Below are 15,744 nucleotides of genomic sequence, written 5' to 3'. Positions count from 1 at the left end.
GGGGGAGGGTCTCGTCTCTTCCGTGCTTTTGTCGCTCGGAAGGAAGGAGGAAGAATGCAGCCGACTTGGGATGGACGAAAACCAAAGTCGACGATGACGCGGAAATGGATGATTTGCCTGGCCAGGAAACGGCGCCGTTTCTGCTTGCTTACGCCCCCGACGGGGCTCGTGGACCTGCGGTGGGTGGGGGAGAAAGGGAAGGTTTTGGATATTCTGCAGCCGGAGGGAGAGACCTGACCGTGTGCCTGGCGGCCGACCTGGTCTGCCCCGGCCCGTGAGGCTCGAGTCGTGAATGAGCGGGTCCGGATAGATTATTTTCGTCTTCGGTCCGGCCCAAGTGGCTGGCCCCATCCATGCTTGATCGTCTTTATAAGGAAGTGTTAATTTTTCCTTAATTCCGAGTTGGATAAGAATTTGATAGTCCATTTGATCCGATTCAACGAGTTTAGGTCCGTCCATTGATCAGGTCTAAGTTTTTTTTTCTAATCTGTCCTGCTCCAACTCTCAGATTTTTGTTCTGCATCGAAATTCACATTTGTCCTCACTCCTGACCTCTTCGAGAAAGTGGAGAATCTAACTCCCCACCTCCCCTTTCTCAAGTAGGAAGGGTGGCATAGGTCTAAATTCAATAGGAGAGAAAGTGCTGACAAGAAAGTTTGAAGGTTGTAAAATACCGGCTAAAAAAATCAAACAGTCATTCCACATTGATCAGCAGTATCTGTGTTCTTGTTTTCAATTCTCTAGAATGAATTTCTTGAAGGAATTGATTTTCTAGGGAAGGAAATTCATCTAATCATCAACCAATGCTCAAATTAATCAAGAGAAGATATATCTTATTCAATCATTGAAAAAATTGTTCGATGCGATCAGCTCCACTAGGGACTGTCAGAGTGCCTCCGATGAACAAGAATTTAGCACGTCCCGATTTGTCCGATGATTAAAGGAAAGAAAGAAACCAAGTGATCTCGTTATTCAAGGTGATCGTGTGGCCTCAGCGACATGAATATTGCAGCATACTGCAAGAGGTTGCGCCGCTCACTTCCGCCAACTTCGGACACCGGACTCACCGGACCCTGGGTCCTCATCCTGCGACGGCGCCAAGCGAATTGAATATTCACCGCGGCCCAGGTGCGCCAGTTGGATGAGTAGTACCTTGCTCTCCATCTGAGCCTCTCGTTTAAAAACTTGTAGCGGAAGTGGTCGGTAATGTACAGGAGATGGTTGGCATCCAGGCTAAATGCTTCTATAGAGTCCATACACAGGAATGTTGCAGATGAGGCTGGAAGTCGGTCTATAAATGGGCGCCGCAGGCACCAGGACAAGAGTTCGTCGCCCAAGAAGCCACCAGGCTCGAGCAAGCTCGTCGCCACCATTCCTTTGCTCAGGCCTTGGATGCGTTTGATGTGTCCGCGCACGAGAAAGACAATCCTCTGCACGGGGTCGCCTTCCCTAATGATCTGGCAGATCAGAAGAGAATCTTTAGTCATCCTGAATTCATTTGGTGGCAAATAATGAAAGGAAACTCTGCAACTGTAGGGAAGTGGTACCTTCTCATCTTTAGAGAAGACGAGGGGCTTCACCCGGTCGCAGATATTGTCTAGAATAAGATCATCTAAGTTGTGAAAAAGCGGCACCTGAATGCATAATCACAAGCTGGAGATGAGTTCATTAGAACGGTCCGGATATAGAGTATTCCCACACAATGTAGGAAGAAGCAGTGTAAATAACAACAGTTCGAAGAGCAAAAGGCATATTCAGTTCTTTTATCTGTAAAAAGCAAAGCCACTGCAGATCGGGTTACCTTCTTGATGAGGTCCAAGCAAAGATGGCGCTTAATGTCCCTCCGTAGCCCCTCGGGCAACTCTTTTATCAGTTCCATCTCGTCTTCCCCTCCCATGGTTGCCCATCTGTGGTGCTCGTAATGGCGCACCCTTTGCCTCAGATGGGAGGGTAACTGCCTCCGCCTCATCCACCATTCCATGTCGCGGCACCTCAGCTGCATTTTTCTCTTCTTTGCCATGACAGCGTGCAGAAACACCTTTCAAGCAATGATTAAGCTCTCATTTTGGATTCTGACTTCGTAATGTGAGGATGGGCTAAGAAGTAATGTCTCTAATTGATCATACCTGGATATTTCCAATTAAAAGGGTGAACAGAAGTAGGCCACTAAGGACGATGCATATACTGAATACCACCTCCATCCAGTGGCTCGTAGGCTCCAGATCATTACCAAAAGTGCTGCAATTACAACAACCGTTTAGACATTCATCCTCGAAATACTTCCGCAAACTTTAAGTCTCAATTACCAAAGGTCGAAAGATAAATTGCGAATCTAGATAATAGAAGCATTTGTAAGCAAAGATGCGTGATTTTATTGCAGTATCAGATCAGACAAGCAGAAAGCGAGTTCAAACTAGTAATGCATATCTTCTGCAAGTGCAAACCATATAAAGTTACTTCAACTGAGAATTCACCTGAGGGTCATCAAACCCCAAAATATGGGATAAAGGATCTTCACAACTACGGAGTCACTAGAAATGACCGGAAGAGCCCACTGGTAGATCCCGTAGTGAAATGGCCCGTTCCCATCTAAGCACGGTGGCTTTCTGGCCATAGCTGTCCTGTTTCCGCCACATGGGTTCCCTATCATGCCAGCAGGTAACAAAAGTTCGTAGCAGACCTCGTCGGCGCAGGACAGAGAGAAATCACAGTGAATGTTTTTCTCACACTGCTGTCGGAGACACGAAGCCACACGTTGTATTGCTAGGACGTACCAGCACCCACCAGCTACCTGCGAGCAGGCTGTTTGTTATATATCTTCCTAAAATGGATCCACATTTGGTAAGGAGATTTGTTAATAACCAATCAGAGTAAGTTCTTTGTTTTCTGTTCAGAAACAATTAGAATAGACCATTGAACATACAGGAATAAACAATCATTAGCAAACTAAACTTCATTTCTTGATTCATCTGTTTGCCCTGTCTTCATGAATTAGCTGCTGCGTATACAGCGGGTTGGTCTAGCAATTAGGAGGATGGCCTTTTAGTATTCTATGATGTTAAGACCACCCGGTCTTCCCGGTGTGTGACAATCAACTCTAGACTAGAGCTGCTCCGTAGGTCCTTTCTTATCGCGAAAATTAGAGGATTTCTTGAATCTGCTTTAGTACAGGGGCAAATCAAGATTCGTTCGCTGACGCAATTGAATGCTAGAAAGTTTTTCTTAGGAAATGGACATGCTAGAAGATAAGGTAGGTAACTGTTGCAGAATAGCAAGACAAGAATACAACCTGGTTATTCGATGCAAAAGAATGCAGTTTATCTAGAATTTTTTCTTTTTGATAGAGATACTTTGCGCGATGAGGGGTGCAAAGCATGAGCTCGAAACTAGTATAGCTTACACCCGCTTCGCCAGCATTCCGAGCCAAGATGGTGAATGGAACTTACATGAGAAGCGATGAAGTAGGCGATGAGGTTGAGGCCGAAGCCCCACCAGATGGTGCCGAAGATGTAACCCGTGACCTTCTGCATTCTCCTCATCAAGCAGATGCTGTGGTAGACCTTGGGAAGGAACTGGAACAGAAAGATGAGGAGGAGTATGGTCATGATCAGCTTGATCTTCTCTTCTCGGATCAGTTTCGGCACCACTAGCCAGAACACAGCCTGCACAAGGGGCGAAAGAAGCGAAGACAGACGTCAGTAGCGGGGCCAAAACGACGTCGTCGTCCAAGCGGGGATGGATCTCGGGGTGAAAAAACAGGAAGGGGAAAAGTTGGCTGCGGGCGTGATGAACGTGCGTTAAAAGAGCGAGACGGTTAACATGTTGGCGGTGCTGGACCCGTCGTCGCCCCACCTCAGACGGTCGTCACTCTCGTCAGTCTTTCGTTCAGACCGGACCACACAGACGCAGAGACTTTCACATCGTGATGTCAAGTTATGCATTTTTATCTTCTTCCTCCGTTCCAAACGCGACACGCCAACTCATTTGCGCTTTTTTCTTTCCCAATTATTACCTCGGAAAATACGTGGTACGTGTTGAACTCTCTCTGATTGTTACGGTGCGGTAACCGGAATTCTACATCAAGGACAACCGCAAGCTCTCCACTGTCAAGAAGTGACAGCTCAAGGAAGAAAGAAGTGGGGGAGTGAGATGGGTTCTCGAGCTCAGGAATTTAGATGGGAAGGAGAGAGGGGGGGAGGATGGACGGACCTGGGGAACCGGGAGGATGACGAAGACGTCGAACCAGAAGCCCCTGAGGGACCCGACGTAGTGGGAGGCGACGGCGCGCGCGTCCCACACGAGCTTCCCGCACCCGACCACCAGCGACTCCCTCGACACGTAGGCCAGCCGGAACTGGAGCCACAGGTGGAACAGGTGCACCGCGTCCACGCACGTCCGCAGCACCGTCACGATCGCCGCCAGCCCGCCGTCCATGTAGAGGCAGGGCGACCCGCCCCGCCCGATCGACAGCGCGTAGAAGAAGAGCGGGTCCACGGCCAGCGCCATCCCCCGGGCCATCAGGAACCCCCGGTTCCACCGCTGCACCCGCTTGCTCCGCGGGTCCAGCACCCGCCCGAACGGCCCGTGCTGAGCCCCCCGGCTGCCGGGCCCCTTCTTCGGCCCGGGCCTGGCCTGGATGGGGACGAGGGAGGAGCCGGCGGAGGCCTCCCACTCGGGCTGCTGGTGGACCCGGTCGCAGCTGGTGGAGTGGAACACGGGGACGCCTACCTGCGTGCACGCGTAGCACTCGATGGAGTGGGACACCGGGTTCTCGTCGCTCCTGCCGTCGCCGGGGGAGCCGCCGCCGCCGCCGTCGCTGGTCGGCCTCTGCAGCCCCAGCTGGCGTCCAATCCACCTGCGGCGAACACAAGCACAGGGGAACGTCAAGTTTCAACGCACTGCAAACCCCATCACCATCTTTCAGCCAAACGAAACATTCCAATTATGGACGAGAGAGAGAGAGAGAGAGAGAGACCTCGGGAGAGAGAAGAGGAAGATGGGTCGAGGAGGCATGGCGGAGGGAGAGGAACCATGGAATAGAGAAAGAGAGAGAGAGAGAGTAGGAAATGGTCGAAATGGTCGAGCAGGCGGTGGGGGTGAAGAAGAGAGGTGGAGAGGTAGAGAGAGAGAGAGAGAGAGAGGGAGAGAGAGGTGTTTTTTGATTTTGGAGGGACAATAATAGAGGCGAGTGTCACGTAGCACATGAAGGAGGAGGGGCCGCGACGGGGCCGAGAGCGGTGGTTCCCACCACCGGCCCTGGCCCCGGCCCCGGCCGGAGCTAAGTAAGCCACGCCTCGGCCGCACACGAATTATTTAGGACCACATGGAGAGATGGAAGTTAGCTCCCACTAGGATCATCTCGCCGGTGCAATGTCGACCCGATTCACTCCGTCTCGCTCCGTTTTTTTTTTTTTTCCTTGGAGTTCGACTAGTTCGAGTGCTTAGTTCGAATCGGATTGGAGTTGGAAATACAGTTGGATCGGGAACCTAACAGAGCAGCTGAACTTCAAAGGAGATGCGAATTCCTGCGCGCGCAGAATTGTGCGCATTCGAAAACCAGATCGTCGAAATGTCGGCAGATCTTCTTTCGATATCTCTAATTGTTAGTCCCCCTGTTTTCATTGATCAAACGATAGATGCGATGGGAGGGGCATCTAATCCGGGCTCGAGAATAAGTTTGTCAAAATTAAACTCTAAATTACTTTACTCATTGGGAAAATTACCAAAAAAGTCATAAATCCTTATGCAATTGTGTCAATTCAGTCTTAAACTTTTTTTTTTGCCAATCGAGTCCTAACATTTTGCATTTGTGCCAATTCAGTCCATTTGACCAATTTTGGCTGGCCGATACTAACATGGACACTAGGCATCCTATGTAATGCGACCGGTGTTGACGTAGACAATTTTTTATAATATTTTAATATTTTTTTCGAATTATTTTTTTCTTTTCTTTCTCTTTCTTTTTTCTTTCCTTCTACCAGTGGCCGGCGAGCTCACCTCTGATTGGTCACCGAGGTCCAGAGATCGGCTAGAGGAAGAAGGAAAAAAATAAAAAGATTCGAAAAAATATTAGAATATTATTACAAATTATTTACGTCAACGCCAGCCACGCCATATAAGACATTCGGCGTCCAAAATTGGCCAGATGGACTGAATTTAGACAAATATAAAAGATTTATGACTCAATTGGTAAAAAAAAAAAGATTTAGAACTAAATTGATATAATTAATTCCAATCAGTTTAAGACTTCTTTTGTAATTTTTTTTACTCATTGCTATGGCCAAGGTCCTACTATCATACGAATGTATAGCTTGGCGTATGAGTGTCGAATGCTATTATCATCGGCTAAAGCAACATATTCAATCTAAAAGAATCGAACCCACGAGTCATCGGAACTGCACGAGTCGTGAGGTGAAAAGGATCTGAGTCGGATTCAACCAGCCGGCGCGTAAACCTCGTTTTTCATTTGACCGGTCCAAAATCTCAATAAAAAAAGATTCCCCGGTTTTTCACCTTTGTTTTGCGGCTCGGCTTGATACCCAAGAGGATCCTATAACACAATCCTGCGCATTTGACCCTACAAGCACCTCACTAGTTAGGCATAAAGGCAATGCAAACTATTTGATAAGAACAAACGCGCACACCCAAAAACCACTTTGTTATTCACCTTGTACCTCTATGTATTGGCAATGAATGCCCCCAAAGTTCAAGCTTCACTAATAGGCAAAAGCTTCCACAGGTGTACTTTGACAAAGGCGTAGTACTAATCAACAGACCTCTATCCAAATTTCGAAGCTTTTTCCCCCCTCCCCTCGAAAGAGGATCGACAATCGCACGTGCCTCCTTCCTTTCCGATGATTCACGGTAGCTAATATTAGAGATGATCGGTTTTCAAGTGGATAAGTTCCCGACCAAAAGCGTGGCACCTATATCCTATCAAAGTCGGTTCTCAATTTATGAAACCGAGAAACCACACCGATTCTCGTTAAAAACTAGCCTAAATCCAAACTAACCGGTTCTATGGCGGGCCAGGGTTTCGATCCTAATTGAAATTATATAACTATTATTATACAAAAACATACAATGTGAAAAATACGTGCATGACAGTTAGGGCGTCGATGGATTCCCCAACCTTCTCAATTCATCTCCAACGCATCATTTTTTCTTCTAGATAAGTAAGAAAAGCTAAACAACGCCTTCTCGATATAAAATCGGAAACCGTACCTATCAAGGCCAGTTCCCCGATATAACATCACTGTACCTCCACATCAACCTACCACTGTACTGCGCCGTTCTCAAGTGAATTTTGTTGTAGTTTCTACTTAAATTGTCGTAACTTATAAAAAAAAGGGTTAATAGCAAGCAAAACCCAAAAACGGGTATACCTGTAACAAATTTATTCCTAAATTAATTTTTTGACCACCAAAAACTCTATTGGTACACTTGTGACGACTTTACCACAAATTAATTTTTTAACCACTAAAAACCCTAAACCGATATACTTATGACAAATTTACCCTCCATTAAATCGAATTAATACTACCTTGAAAAATCACAAACTGGTAAACCTGTAACAAACAGAAGGGTCAAACCCTAAACGGGTATACCAGTCAACTGCCACGTGTCTTCCAGCTCAATAATTTAACGGTAAAATTTAACATAAACTAACGGAGGCTAAATTTATCACATGTGTATCAGTTCGGGATTTTTTGTGGTAAAAAAATTAGTTCATGATAAATTTATTTTAAGTGTACCGGTTCGGGATTTTTGTGTGTGATATTAACCCTATAAAAAAATTGCTTTTTTTCGACAAGCAATCAGAATCTATTTAATCATTTGCGATTCATCAGTCATCAAATCCCTTGAAAGAGTTGTGCTCCCCTCGATAATTGTAGAGAACCTCTGCAATCATTCGCTGGCCGCGAAAAGACTTTGCAGCTTTGCATGGCTCCATGTGCGTTTTCAAGATCCCCATCCCGAGTGCCTCTTCCTTCCATCACGAGTTTCTCTCCATGGTCCCCCATGGCCGCCATTCATAGAAAAACAGAACCAAGTAAAACAACAATGTGAAAAGGCCAAAAATAAAGAAAGTGATGAGAGAAAGAACCAAAGAGAAACCGCGACTCCTCCTTTCCTATTTTCCCTTTTTTCCTTTCTTCCTCCCAACGAGTGATCGAGGAAATTGAGGAAATTGAGGAGAGAGTACTTTGGTCCCAATGAATCCAAGAAAGTGGTTTCTCACCCCTCTTCTCCTTGTCGCACTTCATTTCCCTTCTTCTTCTTTCCTTTTTCTTTCGAAATATTGCTTTCCTTTTAAGTGGTAAGAGGCGAGCTAGAGCTCGAACTGGGAGCGCGAAAGATGAAATCATTTGTACTTAAATTTGTAAAAACCGAACCGGTACCGGATCCACGATTCATCTAAACGAGGCGTTTTCTTGATCCCTGAGCTGATTCGATGGGGATGGTTGATTGTCCGGTGTATCAACCATCTAAGTAACCTCGTCGTACAATATTAAAAAGCGACGACGGGAGGACGCGGGTGAACCTGGTAGCGAACCAGAGGATCTCTTAAATCTAGACCCGAAAGTTGAACGTCGCTGATAGGTATGTCCGATCAGACAACCATGGAGAGAAATTTTCATGTTGGGGTTAGTAGACTATATGGTTTATCGACCATTTTCAGTAGCCTCGCCGTACGATATCAAAAAGCGACGATGGGAGGACACATGTGAACCGGGAAGCGAATCAAAGTAGGGAATCTCCCAAATCTAGGTCTGGAAGTTAAACGTCGTTATTAGGGTACGTCTGATCAGACAGGCATGGAGAGATATTGGCATGCTTAAGGAAGGTGATTAGGACAATTTGGACGCTAATCCCACTCAAACATTAGCACATCGATGCCATTTACGCCGGACCAGAAGCACACAAGCCGGCCCGAGACGTGGATTGCTTTGCGACTATCGTGATGTTCATAAGGACAAGCCGGTGGGGACCCCAGAGAGCCGTCGTACGGAGGAGATGACGATGGGGGTCGATTTTGTTGCAATTTGGGCTCCATTTGTTCCCTTCCGTTATTAGTTTGGCCAGGGCATTGCGTGATGCACGCCATCTTCTTGTATCCCGAGACGTGGATCGCTTCATAATCTAAGGAAAATACTTTCTTTTTCTTTTTTTTCTTTAGGACGGAAAACCTGCCGGAAACGGATAAGTCCCGGGCCCGTAAAAGCGGGGTTCTTTGTGATATCTCGTTTCGCGTATCGGAAAGGCTCTTTAGGGTTCGAAAAGGCTCGGGATAGAGCCGAGCTGGATGACGAGGAATTTTTAGGGAAAGAGACTCGATCCGGTTGATATCCCAATAATATGTGTATTTTTGCAAGTCCATTTGAGCTTCAAATGAATCGGTGATGCAAAACCAAAAGCGTATATTGCCTTTTTAAAGATCTTTGCCTCGAAAAGAAATCCTTTAATATTCATATAACAACGAAAGGAAAGGAAAAAAAGATTTAACCCTTTGAAAATCTTAATGTAATATATTATTTGAAATTATTTTAACAGGTAAAGAGGTGGGGAGGGACGATCTGTACTAGTTGATCCTAGCTATCTAGATGTTATTATAGAGTTCCTTGCCGTTACGGGATGTGCAGTTTAAGTCATAACTATTTCACATCGACACACCGATATACGATAGTTAAAAAGTCTCTCTACACGAGACATGACACAGCCAAGCAATAACACAGCACTAGGCGTTTAGAGTTTCACTCACGATATGTATTGGACTTGTGGTCTCGCGGAAGACACGCTCCTTTACCACTAAACATACCATCTCAGTGGTGAATGTATTACTCATTCAAAATAGGGAAAATGACATAAATGGTTATGTGATCTTTGAACTTTTAATTGTTCAATGTGGTTCTTGGACTTTTTGTGTGTGTTCAATATAGTCTCGAACTATATGAAAATGTTTAGTGTTGTTCCCGAATTCAATTTAGTCCCTAAACTATATATTGTCCTCAATCTTGAATTAATAAGAAAGACAACATTGAACATTTTTACGTAATTGAGAGATTAAATTGAACATGTACCAAAAGTTCAGAGACCACATTAAACAAATTATAAATTCATCAACTACGTTACATATTGAATCAAAATCCAAGCATCATTAATATCCTTATCCCCTTCGAAATAAATATCGGCATTATAGAAGATGGGGTCGCTTTTGTACGACTAACAACGTTCATCCATTTCGTAGATTCGTGCGATTTTGTCGTAACGATCCCTTTGAGTAATCAACACTTCTCCGTTTCGGTACGACCGAAGATGGGTGGGGTACGGAAAAATCTGAGAACGACCCCGTCTCCGACATGGAAGAAGCTCCCCCACACGAGCATACCTTGTCTTTGCTCAATTATTTCATGGATTTCATATCCCACTCTATCGTTTTTGCCCCCCCCCCCCTCTCCCTCTCTCTCTCTCTCTCTTTCTAGCCTCGATAGTCCAAGGCCAGCGGGACCCAAGATTTGAAAAACTTTGGTGATTTGACGAGCTTAATGCTCACAATTCTCGAAGATGTCGTGGAGAATCTCACTCGTGAACGGTAAGCATCGAAGCTTTTGTATCTTTTGTTAGTAAAGAGGGCCCAGCAAAGCTTCCTGTTTTGCAGATCCGTCTCCCTCAGTACTGCCAGGACGATGATTACGATGTGGCCTTCCTTAGGTGCGTGCGTGAGAGCGGGAGATCAAGTGGTTGTAACGTGAAAAAGGGAAGACAAGAGGGTATGGAGCTAGTGTGCTTGAATTATATGCGTCCGAGGAAGTTGCGACGACGTTGGTGTTTTTGGCCGTCGTTCTCAGATGACGTGATGCGCGATATTTTGCTCTCTCGAGTCCTAACTATTTCTAGGATCGATCCGAGGTGCGACGTGCATGCTTTCGATTCGCGCTCAAAATGCAACCCGGATTCATTACTCACGTTAGTCGAGTCCCACTACGTCGTCGTGCGCAGTCGGGCTATTTTCCGCCCGCTCGAGAGCTTCGCCCGACGTGATTAACGGATCGCATTCGATTTAGATAGTTAATTCAAGAAACTTCCTCGGCTTTGCCGGCGCTCCTTCTCGGCGAATCTTGGCTCGGTTTGTGGAACAGAGCACTCGACGCCCCCGGACGTGCGCGCGTGCCGAGCCGAGGCCGAGCCGGAGAGGGGAAAGGCGGCGATGTGACAAGGGGGTTTGGCTCGTTTTCGCGCGGGACGATGCAATCAAGCGAGCCGATCATCATGGACCGTTCGACCCGGGATCGCGACGCGAGTTTCCTATCGCTGTCCAACTTGATCCGTAATGATCATCGATCCGACAATGTTTCCACGAAGAGATTTCACATCAAGGGACGTGGGAGCTTGAACTTATGGTCCCGATCCCAATTTGCTTTTCTGTCCCCTTGGCCTCGGCTTCTTAGATCACGAAAGGGCGGTTGGATCGACCCACACCGGGCGAAAACCGTATCTCTCGTGGCCCTCTTCATAAGATACGGCTCAAACACTCAAGTCTCTCTCTCACCATACGATCCCAATACTCTGCATAACATGAACATCACGCATGCTATTCATTTACAACGATTCTATTTCAAACACATATTAACCACGAGAAATTCGTCGCGAATCGCATATGCACGCCTTCAACTAATGCACACGTCACTATAGAGCTAAAGAAATTTGTTGGCCCTTTTTTTTTTTTTCAAACGACGGGGGAGTTTGTTTTAGTTAAGTAAATCCCGAGCCGGGTGCAGTTCGACCACTGTTCAGTCCGGTCTCCGAACACGAGAAAGAAAGACAGATCAATAAGGAAATCATGGGCAGTCTTTAGGGGAAAAGGAGATGATGATTTGCAAGCTTTTTAGATGCGCATGGTATTCAACAAATGCCAATCGATCGATCAATCATTGATGAGCCTTTGGCCACGACAGGACGGCAGAACATCCAATCATACTTTCCTTTAAAGCTACGAACCGCAGACAGATCGCATTCCGATTTCAGTAAAGTGGCTTTTGCTTTTTCTCGCTTTCTCTTTAGCGTTTCTCTTTGATTCAGAATTTCCCGACGTACGAACTAAACCGGGAGCCTCAGGATTGGTGGCCATACACATGCATGTAATTGGATTATGGAAGAAGAAAAAAATTGATATCACTCTAAAGCAGACCGGATTGGAAAAAGAAGCGCACGAAAAACATCTCAATCCTTGAAGCGGTTTCATCGCGTTTCTTTGCTATATATCTTCTTTCTCTCTCTTCGCTCGACCCTGCTTTGATTATCATTGACGCCACACCTCATCGATGTAACCTAGGGCTTGTCCCTTCGCCGTTCATTGCCACTCGGCGATCGATCACTAGACATTTATAAAACACTGCAGTCGGTGAGCCCCTGCAAGCCTAAGTCGAAGACCTTTTATGGGCAGGTTGAGGTAAGAACGTTTAACGAGAGGGCCTGCATGACCTAACTTGAAATTCACATTTATAAATTTTACGATGAGAGGACTTGAGCAAGTATTTTAGGCTTGCTTGGCCATAACGCAACCCATCGAATGATCAACCTCCGTTGCTCACCGCCACTCACTTGTCGGTCCACATCTCTCTCTCTCTCTCTCTCTCATGTAGAGGGTAGTCCACGAATGGGAACATAGGGGATTGCCGCCGACAACCGTGACATGGTGAGGTTGGCATTGTCGATGGCAGCAATGCTGTGCCGAGGTGGCGATGCTGCATGGGCGCTGTATGGAGGCGACTAGATGCGTGGAGAGAGAGAGAGATTTTTACAATATAAGCTTTTTTTCTTTGAAAAAAAGCTTATATGACTATCCTTAATCCATTGTGATATTAACAACCGGTTTCGGAAAAAAAAATTATAAATTATTGTGGGGTCCACTCTTTTAAGTATTCGTGTCTCGTAACATGGTGTTACTTTCCCAAACACGACGTCTTGCTTATTGCTCAATTGGATGTAAGGATTAATGATAAATAACTAAAGCCAGAATCAGGAGCTATCCAATATTTCATTCATAAAAAAATCAATTCATATCCGCATTAATCTCTCACCACATAAACTAAAGAAACGCATTTTTACACACAAAACCGTACTCAAATATTCATAACACCGTTGATAAATCAAACCTGCCCCATGCATCCGTTGAAAGGTGCAGCAAGAGGGCGAGTGATGTGCATGGGTGGGTTTTGGTACGGAATCTGTCGATATATGCCGTCACGGGATCGATACATGCAAATGCAATCAAGGAACCTTCGAGGCACACGCAATGTAACGGAGGGTTTTTGCCTGGTGCGCTCGATTGCTAACGTGCATGAGGATCAAAGAAGAACGTTTTGGAAGCGTTCGAAAGATTCAAAAATGATGTCACGGCCACGGCCAGTTCCCCAGCCGAGTGTTGCTTCGTCCTCTCCATCACGCGGGTACACTACTACTACTACGTACAAGTTACTCTGTCTTTTAACGACTCCCACGAGGTTTCGTCTGTTCCCCATACGCAACTTAACATCTGAGAGAGAGAGAGAGAGAGAGAGAGAGAGAGTCTGCAAAACCTCCTTTACTTGCCATGGGCCAATGCACATATGGATGCATGAGCATGAAAGACGAAAAATGGGCAGAGACTGTAGATCTTTATGAGAGAGAGAGAGAGAGAGAGAGTCTGCAAAACCTCCTTTACTTGCCTTGGCCCAATGGTTATATGGATGGATGCACGAACATGAAAGACGAGGAAGGGGCATGGTCCGCAGATCTTTATACGTGTATATGGATCGAGACTGCATGGACCGCTGATATCACGTGGGTAGCAGCAGCAGCTCATTCATTGGGCAACTGTGTCTGGGGAGGAGGGGGAGATGAAATCTTGGGTTAGAAATTGCATAAAGTTTGTATTTTTCACCATCTCTCTTCTCACAAATATTGAAACTTCTCTCAAATTTTCACCCCTACTTTTTCATTCTCTGTGTTTTCCACTCTTGAAACTCAAGCCTTTGCTTGTTGCCCAGATGGCCAGACCCAACCATCACAGTATTCTTCTAGCCAGACCAACCTTTACTCACACCCTACCCTAGCCTGGGCTAAATAACCTCACCCCAAGCGCGCCCAAAAGCGATCCTCGAGCCCATTTGCCGGGGCTGGCCTAGGCCGTGCCGCCGGCTTCCGCGGCCATGATCAAGTTCATCGACAACTAAATGACTCTCTCCTAACTCCCAATGTTGGAGAAAAGCTAGCTAATTAAGTTCCCCAACAACGAGACTAATGAGAACAACAACACGCGCCATTCCATTTCCAATTAAAGTATCCTATGTGTACAAACTTATACAAATATAACCCCCGTTTAATGCATAGAGAGGTTAAATTTTGATTAGACATGCTATGTTGTATGTCATAACCGAATTTAAATTTTCAAACCTAATTTGTCAATTCGTATTGCGTGTGATTCATGTTCATCATATTTATTGCTCTTCAACTCCATGTGCATTTTCGGTGCTGTCATTTGATTTGCACGCGATAGAGACTTGAGTGTATCTCACATCGCTCATGTCTTGTACAGATGTCTTCCTCGTTCTTAAGTTGATATTCGATCATCAAACTGTTTCGCCGGTTTTATCCTCTCAAAAATCTTTCACTGAACGCTGCGTTTCGAATTTTATTAGAGGAGACCAGGGTCTTGAGTCAAGCTCGGATAGAAAATGTCAAATGGGTCTATTAAACCCAACTTGTGTCTTACAACTTAACTCGATAATACACCCAACTCAACAATACTAACAATAGGATGACACCTTGCAAATGTCAAGACCAAGCTATGTCGGAATCCAATCAACGATACAACCAGTTCACAACATTACAATTCTAGGTGCGCCAAAATCTAATCAATGACGTGACCTGAGAGAATATGGCTGGAATCCAATCAACAGCTATATTCCAAGCACAACGCCGGAATCTAATCAACGACGTTGAACTGGTGGCACAACATTGAAATTTAATCAACAATGCTGGACCTGATAAAGACTCGCGTCGGAATTGAATCTACGACGTGAAATCTAAAAGCTGTAACTACTACTACTCCTATCGTGCTGAAAGTAAAGATAGATAAGAGGTCTGTTGTTCTTGTGCCGAGGTCCTTTCTACGTCGGAAATCCTTGAGTATTTATAGAGCAGCCTAATAACTGTCGATCGGCTACTTCTTCTTGAAAGTTATTTTCCACTTCCTTACATTTCGCACTTTAACCGCTTCCTGACTTGTCGATGTTGCTTACGCCCCTTGGGCATCACGTAATAACCGATTTTCTTCCACGTGTCTCCTTATTTCCTGCTGTTTCCCACGTTTCACTATTTAGCTTCCTTGATTTTCACGCCCATGGTCATGTCTTTACCTTTCGACACGTGGAAATGAGTTTCTTTACCATGTAACACCACGTGCTTAATTCATCGACATCACATGGAAAGGTCGTGATCTTGAACTTGTCGACGTCACGTGCAAGGCTCGTGATCTTAGACTTGTCGACGTCATGTGTAAAGCTCGTGATTTTGGACTTGTCAACCTGTCGACACTTCTATGACGTGTTCTGTCGATAACTGTTCCAAATCTTTCTGATGCTTCTGGGCCTGACTCACGGCCTTTCTTCGGATTCATGCTATGTGGGCCGTGTTTTTCTTCCTTTGTGACTTGCAATCAGCCCGCTCCCACTAGGGGTAATTTTGGGTGTCAACACAAAC

General features: G+C 45.6%; 1 protein-coding gene across 1 annotated transcript; it reads right to left on the bottom strand.

Moving 5' to 3' along the window:
• Nucleotides 1-821: 821 nt before the first annotated feature.
• Nucleotides 822-5,137, bottom strand: LOC115684266 (cyclic nucleotide-gated ion channel 2). Its single transcript, XM_030609010.2, has 8 exons — nt 4,976-5,137; nt 4,210-4,855; nt 3,447-3,662; nt 2,475-2,791; nt 2,127-2,238; nt 1,802-2,038; nt 1,548-1,634; nt 822-1,457 (listed from the first exon to the last, which is right to left on the bottom strand). The coding sequence occupies exons 1-8, from the start codon at nt 5,011-5,013 to the stop codon at nt 969-971; spliced, it is 2,142 nt and encodes a 713-aa protein (XP_030464870.2). The 5' UTR covers nt 5,014-5,137; the 3' UTR covers nt 822-968.
• Nucleotides 5,138-15,744: the final 10,607 nt, after the last annotated feature.

Source organism: Syzygium oleosum, unplaced genomic scaffold (genome assembly GCF_021117445.2).
Source record: "Syzygium oleosum isolate NSW1041296 unplaced genomic scaffold, Sole_v2.1 Sole_v2.08, whole genome shotgun sequence".
Lineage (NCBI taxonomy): Eukaryota > Viridiplantae > Streptophyta > Magnoliopsida > Myrtales > Myrtaceae > Syzygium > Syzygium oleosum.
The sequence above is the reverse complement of the archived record's forward strand: the minus strand, read 5'-3'. Positions and strand labels throughout refer to the sequence as shown.

What these genes read in the sequence shown, in the direction of transcription:
- LOC115684266 (XM_030609010.2), bottom strand. Translation starts at nt 5,013, where the DNA reads ATGCCTCCTCGACCCATCTTCCTCTTCTCTCTCCCGAG. An exon ending in TTCCTCTTCTCTCTCCCGAG is followed by an intron (nt 4,856 to 4,975) that starts GTCTCTCTCTCT and finishes TGTTCGCCGCAG; the next exon opens with GTGGATTGGACGCCAGCTGG. An exon ending in TCTTCTCTAAAGATGAGAAG is followed by an intron (nt 1,458 to 1,547) that starts GTACCACTTCCC and finishes CTGATCTGCCAG; the next exon opens with ATCATTAGGGAAGGCGACCC.